General features: G+C 36.8%; 1 protein-coding gene across 2 annotated transcripts in view; it reads left to right on the forward strand.

Moving 5' to 3' along the window:
- ACAD11 (acyl-CoA dehydrogenase family member 11) overlaps nt 1-16,740 on the forward strand; it is a 110,447-nt gene that overhangs the window by 89,598 nt on the left and 4,109 nt on the right. For both annotated transcript variants that reach the window (XM_072792758.1, XM_072792757.1), the window contains exons 17-19: nt 405-559; nt 15,290-15,406; nt 16,424-16,533. In XM_072792758.1, the coding sequence (XP_072648859.1) occupies nt 405-559; nt 15,290-15,406; nt 16,424-16,533 (382 nt within the window). The remainder of the gene's footprint in view (nt 1-404; nt 560-15,289; nt 15,407-16,423; nt 16,534-16,740) is intronic.

A 16,740-nucleotide genomic window follows, 5' to 3' on the forward strand; every position in this document is an offset into this window, starting at 1 on the left:
CCTGCTGCCTGCCAGGCCCTCAGGGTACATTCTCTCTCTCCTTTGCCTTTCTTGTTCTGCACCATATCCCTTATTCCTAGCATCCTTGTCCCTCTTCTGGATTCTGAACTCCCAGTAGAGAGACTGTGTCTTATCTACCACTGAAACCTTATGAAATAGCATATGCATAGTTGGTACTCAAGAGACAGTTCTTAAATTGGATTGAAATGTTTAACAATGGTGGTTTAAAAACATAGAGATCAAAATTTCCATAAATAATGCACATTATTATAGAGCTTTTTTTTTTTCCCCCTACCAGAATGCCATTCTCATTGAGAGGGCCGTTCATCATTTTCTCAAGATTTGTGTAAATAACAGAATAGGTGGGCTGTGGCCACTTTCACATTCTCCCTTCTTTCTTACAGGTGAAGGTAGGGGATTTGAAATTGCCCAAGGCCGCCTTGGGCCTGGCAGGATCCACCACTGTATGAGAACAGTAGGTCTGGCAGAACGGGCTTTGCAGATTATGTGTGATCGAGCAACACAAAGGGTGGCCTTTAAGAAGAAACTGTTTTCACATGTAAGGATGATTAGTTACTTGAATTTATTCTAGCCCAATGCACTCACTGATCCAGAAACAAAACAGCATTACTTGTCACTCACTGATCCAGAAACAAAACAGCATTACTTGTCATAAAGAGATTTCCTCTAAATAAATAAGATGATTTTTTTTTAAGTACAAAGTATATTTGTCTGTACTTAAATATAGTCTGATGAGAGACCTTTAACTTTGTGAAAGATTAACTACTTCCTAAAGTGCTTCAACACAGCGCAAAGAGTATGGACAATTCCTTCAACTTTCTCAGACTCTTGTTATCTAGAGAACCAGGTACATTAGCACTCTGAGGAGAGAGCTGGTATAAAGAAGAGGGATTTGCCTTATTCTTTGACTTTCTGAAGGGAATTAGTAAGTGAGGAAATACAGGAAAATAACCTAAGACTCAGTGAAAGGAGAGAGATCTAAAAATGGAATGGACTGCTTCTATAGGAAGTAAGTTTCCTGTCACTGGAGAAAGGCAAGTACAAATGGAACCAGTATTTGATGAGATGTTCCTGATTTTTTGAATTCCCATCTATAAATTATATACTGCTGAGTCTGATGTTTACAAAGCACAATCAACAATATAGTTACATGAGGGCAATATAATCAAAATTAGAGACTATCAAGAGGGAAAAGAAGCTGTCATTCTGACTTCCTTGGAAAACTTTATAAGTGGGATATTCAAATCATCTCCCAAAAGCCTTTCTAACTTGTAAGAAGGCAAGAAAATTTGTTTTAAGTATTCATTACTTAGGATTGCTAACATTTTAGTATTAGGTCAAACTTGGGTTGGTAAAATTATTTGTGTTTGCTGGACATAATCTTTTAGTATATTGGTCCCCTTGTAAAGTACATTTGTGAGCATCTTTTAAAATTTAGCAGTGTATTTTATTTAAAGATTTTATTTATTTATTCATGAGAGACACACAGAGAGAGAGGCAGAGACACAGGCAGAGGGAGAAGCAGGCTCCATGCAGGGAACCCAATGTGGGACTCGATCCTGGCACCATGGGATCACGCCCTGAGCCAAAGGCAGGTGCTCAGCCGCTGAGCCACCCAGGCCTCCCTCGCAGTGTATTTTTTTTACCTTAAATTTCCTATAGGCTATGTTTGCTTTTTGTGAAATATTATTCAGCATATCTGTGCTTTAGTTGTAACACTTTCTATGAAAAAATACAGCCTGTTTTTGGCACACACCTAGGAATAACTTGTTGAGGAACCCTTTTAGTATATGGTGAGGGCAAGGAGTTCAGCTGTTGGATGGACACTGTGGGAGGAAGTAAGAAGGTGTGAACTTTGGGGACTCTGAATACAACTCCATGCTGCTCTGAGTAGGAGCTGAAGAGTTGCTCATGACATCAATTTCACTTCCTATACTTTTCTCTCAGGATTGCCCCCCAACCCTGGAGCAGGATGAAGGGAGGACATGAGAGGTTGATGCACAGACATCTTGAACACATAAAAGCACTTTCCTCAAGTTTCATGAGAGATGTTTTCAACACTATACTAGAGGGAAATTTCCCTCATGCTTTTTGTAAGTTAATGTATAAAGCAGAACAAGCCTGAGCTTTTCAAAAATATGCCTCCCTTCACTGGAAACTTCTTGCATTTGGCACAAAGAAAATGACCTGGCAGAGGCAAAAGAGATGTGGAGGCATGTCATAAACAAAAATCCGAGCCAGATTTTTTTTTTCTCAGTTTGTGTAAGTAACATTCCATTTCCCTGAATTTGGAGACTCTTTCCAGCTGCCTTCTCAATTATTCCAGGCACTATAGCAAAAAATTCTCTCCCAAAATAATCTGGCAACTCCTTGGAGCACTCAGTTTCTATTAACTGAATGCTTTTCAGCAAATCCAGGGTCTGTAGAGACCCAGCTGAGAACACTTTTCTTTACTCGAAAGCTAAGAAATAAATGTACTTGTAATCTGATCATGAAGTTATAATCACTCAGCTTTACAGTCATCAAAAAGATACTGCTGGGGCTTGTTTGAAGTTGTTAATTCAGGGCATGCCTGGGTGGCTCAGCAAGTGAGCATCTGCCTTTGGCTCAGGGCGTGAACCCGGAGTTCTGGGATCAAGTCCCACTTTGGGCTCCCCACAGGGAGCCTGCTTCTCCCTCTGCCTGTGTCTCTGCTTCTCTCTGTGTCTCTCATGAATAAATAAATAAAGCTTAAAAAAAAAAGTAACTACTAGAAAATTTTAAATTACATTTGTAGCTTACAACAAACATTTCTATTGGATGACTTTTGAGGTTGAAACAAGGCTCTAAATTAACAACTTTTTTTTTTTTTAAGATTTTATTTATTTATTCATGAGAGACACACAGAGAGAGGCAAAGACACAGGCAGAGGGATAAGTAGGCTCCACGCAGGGAACCTGATGTGGGACTTGATCCTGGGTGTCCAGGATCACATCCTGGGCTGAAGGTGGTGCTAAACCGCTGAGCCACCTGGGCTGCCCAGTAGTTACATTTTTTAAAAAGTAAAAGAAATAGATGAAATTGATTTTTATAATCTATTTTATTTAACCCAGTATATTCAAAATGTTATCATCTCAACATGAAATCAATATAAAAATATTTTAAAGGTATTTTATGATCTTTTTAAAAAACGACTGATTTTTCTAAATTGAGTGTCATTGCACACTTAGGACACATCTCAGTTCAGACTAGGCATATTTCAAATGCTCAGTAGCCACATGTGGTTATCAGCAGTTATATTGAACATCGCTGTTATAGAGAAACTGATCAAATATCCACTGCTCAAGAAATGTACTATAGCACACATAAGCATAAAAATAACTGTGGAAGGTTCATGTGGCTCCAGTAATAGCACTGTGATTGGCTGTTGGTCAAACTTAAATACTATTCTCCGCTGTAAACACCAGTTCTCTAACTAGGGATGGGAACAACAACACCACCAAGAAAGAACCCATTGTGGCCAACCAGGAGCATCTGTTATTGTCCTCTGAGTTTCACTGCTGAGTTCTGAATGTTTGCTTGCCTGTGGGATTTATGATAAGGGTTGGTCTCTATATTCTCCATTCACCTCCCCACTTTTCTTCCAAGTTCTAACCAGTAGAGAAAACTCATGAAGACAACTAAGAAGCAAGTACCAATTTTTTTTAATTAAAATATTTTGGGGAGGCCTGGGTGCCTCAGTGGTTAAGCATCTGCCTTTGGCTCAGGGCATGATCCTGGAGTCCCAGGATCAAGTCCCGCAGGGAGCTCCCTGCATGGAGCCTGCTTCTCCCTCTACCTGTGTCTCTGCCTCTCTCTCTCTCTCTCTGTGTGTGTGTGTGTCTCTCATGAATAAATAAATAAAATCTTTAAAAAATAAAAATAAAATCTTTATTTTGAAATCACTGTAGATTCACATGCAGATGTAAAAAATAATGAGATCCCTTACATTCTTTCCTATGTTTCTCCATGGTAACATCTTGCCAAACTACAGTATAAAATCAGAACCAGGATATTGTCATTGATAGACTCCAGATATAGGACATTTCCATCACCACAAGGATCCCTCATCTTGTTCTTTCATGAGCACACCCACCTCCTCATTCTTGTCATCTCCTCATTAACCCCTGGCAACCTTTAATCTGTTCTTCATTTTTGTAATTTTGTCATCTCAAGAATGGAATCATACAGCATATAAGCTTTTGGTGTTGGCATTTTTTCACTTAGCATAATTCTCTGGAGATTCATCCAGATTATATGTGCGAATAGTTGGTTCATTTTTTTTATTGCTGGGCAGTATTCCTTGGTATGGATTATCACAGTTTAACTGTTTACCTGATGAGGGATATCTGGGTGATTCCTGTCTGTGACTGTTACAGATAGAGCTGCTATAAACATTCATGTACAGGTTTTTATGTGAACATACGCCTTTATTTCTCTGAGATTAATGCGTAAGAATGCTGGGTCATATAGGAGTAGTATGTTCAGTTTTTAAAGAAACCACCAAACTCTTTTCCAAAATGGCTAAATTTTCACTTTCATCAGCTGTGTATAAATGATCTAGTTTCTCCACATCCCCACCAGCATGTGGTATTGTCACTTTTTTTTTTTATTTTAGCCCTCCGATAGGAGTATAGGAGTAGTGATATCTCATTGTGGTTTGCTTGTATGTATGTATGTATGTATTTTTAAAGATTTTATTTATTTATTCATGAGAGATACACAGAGAGAGAGGCAGAGACATAGGCAGAGGGAGAAGGAGGGTCAATGCAAGGAGCCCAATGTAGGTGGGACTCCATCCCGGATCCTAGGATCACGCCCTGGGCCAAAGGCAGATGCTCAACCCCTGAGCCACCCAGGGGTCCCTAAAATGACTTTTCTGCATGGATTTATATGACCATGTGATTTTCTTCTTTAACCTTGTTAATATGGTAGAGTACATTGATTTTCAAATACTCAACCAACTTTGCATCCTTGAAATAAACCCTACTTTTTCATAGTGTATAATTCTTTGTTATATATCATTGAACTCTACTTGCTAAGTTTTGTTAAGGATTTTCGCATATGGATTCATGAAGGATATTGGTCAATAGTTTTTGTTTTTTCGTACTGTCTTTATCTGGTTTTGATATTAGGATAGTATCTTTACAAAACGATGTTGGAGGTATTCCCATTTCTTTTACTTTCTGGGAGAAATTGTCTAGATTGGTGTTAATTATTCTTGAAGCATTTGGTAGTCTCTAATGAAACCTTTTGGGCCTGGAGATTTGGGGCTAGAGAGGTAGTTTTTTAAAGATTAATTTCCTTATTAGTTTCAGGGTTATTCAGTTTATCTGTTTTATATTGGATGAGTCATGGTTTTTGTTTTTTTTTTTGTATTTTTTGAGGAAGTGATCCATTTTATCTAAGCTGTTAAGTTTATTGTTTAGAGATGTTCACAATATTCTCCTCTTATCCTATTGATGTTTGCAGGGTCTGTAGTGATATATCCCCTATTTCACTGACTTTGGTAACTTGTGCCTACTTTTTCTTGTCAGTCTTGCTACAGCTCTGCTGTTCTTACTGATCTTATCAAAGAATAGAAAATATATTAATTATTAATATACAAAACTATAACATGATTGTTATATTAGGGCTTAATATTAACAAGATATTTGTTTCATTGATTTTTCTCTATTTTTTTTCAATTTTATTGATTCCTGCTCTTTATTATATACTTCCTTTTGCTTTCTTTGTATTTATTTTGCTCATTTGGATTTATTTTGTTTCTTGAGGTGGTAGCATGGATTACTGACTTGAGACTTTTCCTCTTTTCTCATGTGTGTTTTTTAGTGCTATAATTTTCCTTCTCAGTACTACTTTACCTATGTTCCACAAAATGTGGTATATTGTGTTTTCGTGTTAATTCAGCTCAGTGTATTTTTCAGTTTCCTTTGAGACTCTTTAACACAAGAATTGTTTAAGAAGTGTGTTACTTAGTTTCCAAGTGTTTGGAGTTTTTCCTGTTACTCTGTTTTTAATTTCTAGTTTGATCTTATTGCAGTTACAGAACAAACTCTGTATTATTTCATTTCTTACTAATTTTTTGAGATTTGTTTTATGGCTCAGGTTATGGTCTATCTTTCTATATGTTTGAGGACACTTGAAAAGAGTGTGAATTCTGTTGTTGGGTGGAATGTTCTATAAATGTCTATTAGATCCTGTTGCTTGATGGTGTTGAATTCCTCTATATTCTTATTGATCTTCTAATTGTATCAGTAGTTGAGAGAGAGGTGTTGAAGTCTCCAATCAGGATTGTGGATTTGTTTACTGCTCCTTTCATTTCTATCAGTTTTTGTTTTACGTATTCAGCAGCTCCATTGTTTGATGCATACACATTTAGGATAGTTGCTAGTTTCTTTTTTTTTTTTTTTTTTTTAGGTTTTTTTTTTTTTTTTAGCTGCTACTTCTTGATGGATTTACCCTTTTATCATTGTATAACGACCCTATCTGTCTTTGGTAATTTTCTTTGTTCAGAAGTTTGCTTCATCTGATAGTAATATAGCTAGCTGTTCCAGCTTTCATTTAATTAATGTTTACATACTACATAATTTTTTTTGTTTTTAGCTTGCTTATGTCATTATATTTGAAGTGAATTTTGGGCAGCCTGGTGGCTCAGCGGTTTAGCACCACTTTCAGCCCAGGGCGTGATCCTGGAGACCCAAGATCGAGTCCCATGTCAGGCTCCCTGCATGGAGCCTGCTTCTCCCTCTGCCTGTGTCTCTCTCTGCCTCTCTCTCTGCCTCTCTCTGTGTCTCTCATGGATAAATAAATAAAATCTTTTAAAAAAAGAAAAGAAAATGAATTGTTTTCTAATTGGCACTTAGGTGGGTCTTGTTCTTTAATCCGCTCTAACAGTCTTTGTAGTAATTCACATTATGGCTTAAGTGTGTCATTTAATGTTTTGTTTTGTGTTCTCTGTTTTTCATTATTTTTATTCCTGCATTCCTTTAACATTTTTCGAATTCCATTTTGCTTTATCTATAATGTTTGAGTGTACCCTTCTGTATAGCTCTTTTAGTAGTTGGTCTAGGTATTACATTATATGAATATATACATATTTGTATATATGCATGTATTTTATCAGTCTGCTGGTGTCCTTATTTTACCTTTTTGAGTGAAGTATAGAAACTTTACCTCCCTTAATTGAAATCCCTTTTTTTCTTAAAGATTTTATTATTTATTTATTCATAGAGACACAGAGAGAGAGGGAGAGGCAGAGACACAGGCAGAGGGAGAAGCAGGCTCCATGCAGAGAGCCCGACATGGGACTCCATCCAGGGTCTCCAGGATCACGCCCTGGGCTGCAGGCAGTGCTAAACTGCTGCGCCACTGGGGCTGCCCTTGAAATCCCTTTAATTTCCTTCATTTATAATTGTCTTAAATATTTGTTTCACATAAATTTAGAATGACATCACAGTATTAAAATATTTGCTTCAACTCTTAAGCATAATTTAGAAAATTCAAGAAGCAGGGGCACCTGGGTGGCTCAGGTCCATCTAGTTAAGCATCTGCCTTTGACTCAGGTCATGATCCTGAGATCAAGCCCCACATTGGGCTCCCTGCTCAGTGGGGAGTCGTCTTCTCTCTCTGCCCCTCACTCTACTTCTCTTTCTCAATCTCCGTCTCTCAAATAAATAAAATCTTCAAAAAATTTATAAAGGAAATTCAAGAAGCAAAGGAAAACCAATTGTATTTAACTATATATTTTCTTACCACGTTCATTCTTTCTTCCTGATTTCCTCTTTTACCTCTTCTGTTTAGGGAAATTCCTTTAGCCATTCTTTAGGAGTCTACAAGTGACAATTTTTTTGTTTTTCTTTATCTGAGAACATCTTGATTTCTCCTTTATTCCTGAGGGATATCCTCATTGGGTATAGGATCCTGTGTTGACCCTTCTTTTCTTTTAGTACTTGAAAAATATCCTGCCACTCTCTTCTGGCATATAAACATACCCGTATAGGTAAGGTGTCATTCTTCTGGCTGCAGTTATAATTGTGTTATTTTTTTGAAGTTTAATTGTGATGTGTCTTGCTATGAATTTCCTTGGTTTATCCTGCTTTGCATTCACTCAGCCTCTTAAATCTGTAGGTTTTGTCTCTTGCTACATTTGGAAAGTTTCACCACTTATTTTTTCAGTCTTTCCTCTTTTTCTTCTTGAACTTTGATGACATGAATGTTAGATGTTTTGTTTTGGTTCACAGGTCCCTAGGATGATGTTCTTTTAAAAATAATTTTTATTCTATTTTCTCTGTAGTTCAGACTGGACAATTTCTATTGTCCTATCTTCCAGTTCACTGATTTGTTCCTCTGTCCCCACTGTTCTGCTATTGAGCCCATCCACTGAGGTTTTTATTTAAATTATTACATTTTTCAGCTATAAAATATCTAATTGGTTTTTCTTCCTATCTTTGCTGAGACTTCAGTTTCTTTGATGAGATTACCTTGCAAAGGGTTTTAATCATGAACATATGTACTTTGTCAATTGCTTTTTCTGCATCTGTTGAAATGATCATATGGTTTCTATCCTTTGTCATTGATATGATGTATCACATTGATTTGTGAATATTGAATCATCTTTGAATCCTGGAAATAAATACCACTTAATTATGGTGAATGATTTTTTAATGTAATGTTGGATTCTGTTTGCTATTTTGTTGAGGGTTTTTACATCTATATTCATCGGAGATAGTGGCTTATAGTTCTCTTTTTTTGTAGTGTCTTTATGGTTTTGGTATCAGGATGGTACTGCCTTATCAAATGAATTTGGAAGTTTTCCTTCCTCTTATATTTTTTGGAATAGTTTGAGAAGAATGGGTGTAAACTCACTAGTTGAATAAAAGTAGTTAGAGTGAATAGCCTTGTCTTATTTGTGATCTTAGGGGAAAAGCTCTGTTTTTCACCATTGAGTATGATAGCTGTAGAGTGTCATATATGGCCTTTATTATATTGATGTATGTTCCCACTATACTCACATTGTTGAGAGTTTTTATCATGAAGAGAGGTTGAATTGTGTCAAATGCTCTTTCTGCATCTATTGAGATGATCATATGATTTTTATCCTTCATTTTGTTACTATGGTATACCCATTGATTGATTTGCAGATACTGACTGAACCATCCTGGAATCGCCCAAATAAATCCCACTTGATTGTGGTTAATGATCCTTTATTGTATCATTGAATGTAGTGTTGAGGATTTTTGCATCTATATTCATCAGGGATATTGGCCCATAGTTTTGTTTTGTAGTGTCCATCTGGTTTTGGTTTCAGCATAATGCTGCTTTGTAGGAAGAACTTGGAAGCTTTCCTTCTTCTTTTATTCTTTGGAATAGTTTGAAGAGAATAGGTATTAACTATTCTTTAAATGTTTGTTAGAATTGTGAAGCCATCTAGACCGGGATTCTTGTTTGTTGAGAATTTTTTATTATTATTATTGAATCATTTCATTACCAGTAGTCATTCTTCCTCATTAATTTTTGAAAGATTGTATGTTTCTAGAGATTTATTTATTTCTTATAGGATGTCCATTTTGTTGGCATATAATTGTTCATGGTAGTCTCTTCTCATTCTTTGTATTTCTGTGGTGTCAACTGTCCCTTCTCTTTCATTTCTTTTTTTTTTTTTTAAGATTTTATTTATTTATTTATTCATGAGAAGCAGAGAGAGAGAGGCAGAGACACAGGCAGAGGGAGAAGCAGGCTCCATACAGGGAGCCCGACGTGGGACTCGATCCCGGGACTCTGGGATCATGCCCTGGGCTGAAAGCAGCGCCAAACCATTGAGCCACCTGGGCTGCCCTTTTCTTTCATTTCTAATTTTATTTGGGTCTTCTCTGGTTTTTTCTTGATGAGTCTAGCTAATGGTTTATTAATTTTGTTTATTTCTGCTCTGATCTTTATTATCTCCTAATTTCCACTAACTTAGGGCTTTATTTGTTCTTTTCCTAGTTACTTTAGGTGTAAGATTAGATTGTTTGAGATTTTTCTTGTTTCTAGATCTATATTACTATAAATTTTCCTCTTAGAACTGCTTTTGCTGCACTCCATAGATTTTGGATTATTGTGTTTTCATTTTCATTTGTCTCCATGTATTTTTAAATTTCTTCTTTGATATCTTTGTTAATTCATTGGTTGTTTAGCCTCCACATGTTTGGCCTTTTTCCATTTTTCTTCCTTTTAATTGATTTCTAGTTTCATATCATTGTGGTTCGAAAAACTCCTTCACAGGATTTAAATTTTCCTAAGTTTGTTGGGACTTATTTTGTGGCCTAATGTGATCTATCCTGGAGAACTTTCTATGTCCACTTGAAAAGAATGTGTATTCTGTTGTTTTTGAATGGAATATTCCCTATTATGCTAAGTCCATTTAATCTAATGTGTCATTCAAAGACACTGTTTCCTTGTTGACTTTCTGCCTGGATGATCTATCCATTAATCTAAGTGGAGTGCTAAAATCCCCTACTATTATTAGGTTATTGTCAATTTCTCTCTGTTAATATTTGCTCTTTGTATTTAGGTGCTGCAATGTTGGGTACATAGACATTTACATTTGTTATATCCTTTTGTTCAGTTCATCCCTTTATCATTATATAATCCCCTTTTTTGTCTCTTGTTGTGGTTTGTTGTTGTTTTTAAGTCGTTTCCATACCCAACCTACGGCTTGAACTCACAACCCTGAGAGAGTCACATGCTCTAATGACTGAGCCTGGCAGGTGCCCCAACTGTTTTTGTTTTAAAGTCTGTTTTGTCTAAATATTACTACACAGCTTTTTTTTTTTTTTCCACTTCCATCTGCAAAGGATATCTTTTTCCATCATTTCACTTTCAGTCTCTATATGTCTTTAGGTCTAAAGTGAGTCTCTTGTAGGCAACATATAGATGAGTCTTTTTTTGTTTTGTTTTTTAATCCATTTTATCACTCTATGATGTGATTGACTAGAGCATTTAGACCTTTTACATTTAAAGTAGTTACTGATAAATATGTTCTCTCTTTTTTTTTTTTAAAGATTTATTTATTCATGAGATACACAGAGAGAGGCAGAGACACAGGCAGAGGGAGAAGTAGGCTCCATGCAGGAAGCCTGATGCAGGGCCCCATCCCCAATCCTGGGATCAGGCCCTGAGCCGAAGGCAGATGTTCAACTGCTAGATATGTTCTTATTGCCATTTTGCTAATTCTTTTCTGGTTGTTCTTGTCTGCTTCTTTCTTCCTCTCTCGGTCTCTTTCCTTGTGATTGGTGACTTTTAAATGTTTTCTGTTTGGGGGCACCTGGGTGGCTCAGTCAGTTAAGCCTCTGCTTTCAGCTCAGGTCATGATCTCAGGGTCCTGGGATAGAGCCCCACTTCACACTTGCTCAGCAGGGAGTCTTCTTCTCCCTCTCCTCTGTTCCTCTCCACTGCTTATGTGTTCTCTCTCCCTCTCTCTATCTCAAATAAATAAATGAAATCTTTTTTTGAAAAAAAAAAAAAAGTTTTCTGTTTTGCTAGGCTGCCCCTATCCAAACCTTCAGGTAGAGTAGATTTTTGTTGGGGGTATTTTAAAAAAAATTTTGTCGGTGCTCATGGGCATTTTCAATTTGCTGACTTTTTCAGCTCCAAGTCTAGGATGTATTAGGCAAAAAGAAAACCCAGGGAACTCACTACCGTATTATTCTTTTAGCTTAGCCAGTCTGCCTCCTTCTATTTACCAGTGTTTGTTTTATAGAAAATCCCAGGTTTTTAGTTATATTCAATAAGAAAATAGGGAAAAGTGCATCTACTTCATCTTTCTGGAAGTAGAAGTCACTGGAAGTGACAACATTATTAATCTATGTAGGTACCTATAAATACAATGCAGAACTCTCTGGGAAAAGCTGAATTGGGGAATGGAGCTTGGAGCTGAGCTGAAGTGGAGGTTCCTTAAGTCCAGGTCTGGGCCTTGAAACCTACACATTCTGGCAAGTGTGCAGAGCATATAAATTTAACAACTTAGATAAAATGGACTAATTCCTTAAGAGTCATAAACTACCAAAACTCACTGAAGGTGAAATAGATAATCAGAGTATTCTACAACTGTTAAAGAAGTTGAATTCATACTTTTAAAGCTCCTGAAATAAGAAATGATCAGGCCTAGATGGTATCACTGATAAATGATACTAAATAGTTAAAGAAGAAATAACACCAATTCTATGCAACTTCTTCCACAAATTAGAAATGGAGGAAACACTTGTCAACTTATTTTATGAGGACAGAATTGCCCTAATCCAAAACCAGATAAGAACTAGACCAATATAGATGCAAAAACCTACTAGGAGATAAGGTCCAGCAATATATAAAAAGAATATTATATCACAGCCAAGTAAGGTTTATCCCAGGAATGCAAAGCTGATTTATATTCAAAAATTACTTAGAAAAGTAATTTTTATAATCTGCCATAGTAGCCTGAAAAAGAAAAAGCACACAATCATGTCAACTGATCCAGAAAAGCGCTTGACAAAATTAACAAGTATTCATAATAAAAACTCAGCAAACTAGGAATAGAAAGGAATTTATTCAACCCAATGCAGAGCATCTAAAAAATTTTACAGTTAACATCATGCTTAATGATGAAAGACTAAGTGTTTTTCCCCCAAGACTGGGAACAAAGCAAGGATGTTTACTCTAACCACTCCTATTTTTCATCATAGAGGAAGTCCTAGCCAATGCAGTGAGTCAAGAAAAAAAGTACATATAGTTTGGGGGGGAAAGGAGGTAAAACTATCTGTATTCACAGACAAAATGATTGATAGAAAATCCTTAGGAATCTACCAAACAAAACAATTTTCCCAGAACTAATGGAACTTAGCAAAGTCTTGGGATATAAGATCAACACATAAAATTAATTTATTGTTTATACACTAGCAATGAACAAATGGAAACTGAAATTCTTAAAATGCTGTTTACAATAGGCTTTTAAAAAGGCACAGATCTAACAAAATGTGTAGCATCCAAATGCTAAAAATTATAAAATTGGTAAAAGAAATAAAAGGAAACCTAAATAAACAGAAATACTGTGTTCACGGACTGTTAGACCAACAGTAAAGATGTCGGCTCTCCTCAAATTAATCCTACAGATTTAAAGAATTTCCAGTATGAATCCTGGCAGGACATTTTTGTAGATATATAGGCAGTCTGGCCCTAAAAATTATATGAAATGCAAAGAAAGTAAAATAACAAAAAGCTGGAGCAGGAAGAAAGTTGAAGGAATCAAATCACTACCTCATCTAAATACTATGTGGTATTAGCAGAGAGAGATACACATAGATCTTTGGAACAGAACAGAGTCCAGAAATAGATCTATAAAAATATAGGTTAAATGATATTTTATATAGGTACAAAGGCAGTTCAATGGAGAAAAAGTTAATCTTTATAGTAAATGCTATTGGAACAGTTGGACATTCATAGGCAAAAAAATGCACCTTGTCCTTAACCTCACACCTCACACAAAATTTAACTCCAAATAAATCATAGATCTAAATGTAAGAGGTAAAACTATAAAATTTTTAAGAAAAAAAAATAAGGATAAATCTTTGTGACTTGGGATTAGGCAAAATGTTCTTTTTATTTGTTTTTATTTATTCATGAGAGACAGAGAGGCAGAGACACAGGCTGAGAGAGAAGCAGGCTCCACGCAGGGAGCCTAACGCGGGACTCGATCCCAGGTCTCCAGGATCACACCCTGGGCGGAAGGTGGCGCTAAACCGTGGAGCCACCAGGGCTGCCCGGCAAAATGTTCTTAAGATATGCACCAAAAGCACAACCATAAGAGAAGAAATTGGCAAATTGGACATCATTAAATTTAATCACATTTGTTCTTTGAAAGTCACACTATTAAGAGAATGAAAATGCTACAGACTAGGAGAAGATATTTGCAAATTGCCCCTGTGACTGTTGATTTGTATCCTTAATAAAGAAATTTCCAAACAGCAGTAAGAAAACAACCTAATTTAAAAACTGGGGAAATGACATGAACAGATGTATCACCAAAGAGAATATATAGATGGCAAATAAGCACATCAAGAGGTGATCAACATCATCAGTCATAGGGAAATGCAAATTTAAAGTAACATGAAATTGCTCTGCACACTGTTAAAAAGACCAATATATTTTTAAAAAATACAGTACTGAGTGCTGATGTTTTGGAGAGCAGTTAAAACCATTATACACTGCTGGTGGGAATGCAAAATGGTACAATTGGTCTGGAAAATTGTTTGACAGTTTCTTATAAGCATTTACCAGATGATCTAATAATTCTGTTCCCTGCATCTGCTTTAAAAAATGAAAAGTATAGTCATACAAAAACGTGTATGCACATGATTACAGAAGCTCTGTTAATAATCACCAAAAACTAGAAACAACCCAAATATCCTTCAGCAGGTGAATGGATAAACAAACTGATACATCCTTACAGTGGAATACTACTCAGTGATTAAAAAAAAAAAATAGACGGTACACAGAACAATTTGGTGACACTCAAAAGCATTATGCTGAGGGAAAGAAGCCAGCCTCTAGAGAATACATGCTACATGATTCCATTTATATGACATTCTGAAAATGGCAAAACTGTAGTGACTGATAACTGATCCTTGGTTGCAAGAGTTTAGGGGTTCGGGAGGGTGTGATTAAAAAGGGGCAGCAGCTTTAATGGGAGATGGAACTGTTCTGTATCTTGACTTTGGTCACAGTAATCTGTACATGTGGTACAATTCATAGAACTATTCCTCAAAGGTAAAGGTCACTGTTACTAAATAATAACACAACAGCAGACTGCTGCACCTTACCCACACTAAAATTGTCCTTGGGGATCATCTCGATTATCTGTAAGCAACTCCACCATCAGACATTTATCCAAGTTTCAGTAAGACTATGAGATTAGCATTCAGGAGGGCTAGTGAAGAATGTTCTGGCAATAAGACAGTTGCTCAGTTCAGCCACCTTGACTTTAGATATCAAGATATCCAAAATAAATTATTTTTCTGAGCAAATACAATTTTTTTCCAACATCTAGCAGTGTTAACTGTAGCATTCCACAAATATATGGTTGGTTGGTATATATCAAACGAATTAACTCTTCCATTAAAAAACAGTAAGGCTGGGAACAGTCCTTGGCCTACAGTGTGTCAGATGGTTGTGATAGATATGGACTCATGCCAGTTTATCACTCCTTTTTGCTCCCTTTGCTCCCCCCCTGCAGGAGGTTGTGGCTCACTGGATTGCCGAAAGCCGCATTGCCATTGAGAAGATACGTCTGTTGACCCTGAAAGCCGCCCACAGCATTGACACTTTGGGCAGCGCTGCCGCTAAGAAGGAGGTGAGGTCCCTTGGACCACAGTCTGCCAAACCTTCAGTTCCTTTCTCCCACTGGGCATTTCAGGTTTTGTGGTACCTTGATGGCACTCAGAATTTTGGAAGCTTCCATGTGATTTTAGTATTAAGATTATAAATATATGTCACTTTTTTAGGGAATGATTTTCAGGATGCAGAATATCTTCAGCATTCTTGGGATGCAGCAACAGAGTGTAGGGAAATCCTAGACTATGCAGATTTGGAATTATACCCAGGATGGCACTTTCTGCCAGGTAGCCTTGAGCAAAAAGTATTTGACCTTTCTGCCTATGGCCTAGGGTTCTAGTGAAGAGTGACCAAGATGATAAAGAGTGCATAGCACTTTGCTACCACAGAGTATAAATGTTTCATGAAAGATGCCTCTCAGGACGCCTGGGTCACTCAGTTGGTTAAGCATCTGCCTTTGGCTCAGGTCATGATTGCAGGGTCCTGGGATCGAGTCCTGCTTCAGGCTACTTGCTCAGTGGGGAGTCTGCTTCTCCCTCTGCCCACTCCCCCTGCTTATATACTCTCTCTGACAAATAAATAAAATCTTAAAAAAAAAAATGCCTCTCCTACCTTTTTATGTTTCTGGCTTATATGGAGTAAGAACATGATCACTCAATTCATTCTAAAAACCAATAAAAATTGCTAAGAGAAAAGTGATTAATGAAGGCTCTTAAAATCTTTTTATGATCCCTAAGGTGATGATGTGATTTATCAGCTGCCTTAAATCCTTTTGGAAACAAGACAAGTTATAAATAATAAAATATGATTTGGAAGAGATTTTTCCAGAATGTCTGTATTGACTGAAATATGGCCACTAGCCACATTACAACAGATCTCTTTGTTGGCTTCCATCAAAGATCCTGTTTCAGTGGGTGAATTCATGTGGGAAAGTTCCCTTGTCTCATTTCACAGAGAAAATACAGATTATATCAAATTTTCCCACATTGTGTATTGTCTAAGAAAGAAACATTCTTTTTATATCTTGCTTATGTAGATTGCAATGATTAAAGTGGCTGCCCCTAGGGCTGTCTGCAAAATTATTGACCGGGCAATCCAAGTATGTGGAGGTGCAGGCGTTTCCCAGGATTTCCCTCTGGCTAATATGTAAGTAGATGTCACTTAGTAATCATCTACACTTGACAGGCTTAGAATGGAATTAAAAATCTACAGCTGCTTTGATCCTAATTGTTTAAGAAAAGAAAGATATTAACTCGGGGGCCCTGGGTGGCTCAGTTGGTTAAATATCTGCTTTTGGCTCAGGTCATGATCCTGGGGTCCTCAGATCGAGGCCCTCATCGGGCTCCCTGCTAG

The sequence above is a fragment of the Canis lupus genome, chromosome 22 (genome assembly GCF_048164855.1).
Source record: "Canis lupus baileyi chromosome 22, mCanLup2.hap1, whole genome shotgun sequence".
NCBI classification, from domain to species: domain Eukaryota; kingdom Metazoa; phylum Chordata; class Mammalia; order Carnivora; family Canidae; genus Canis; species Canis lupus.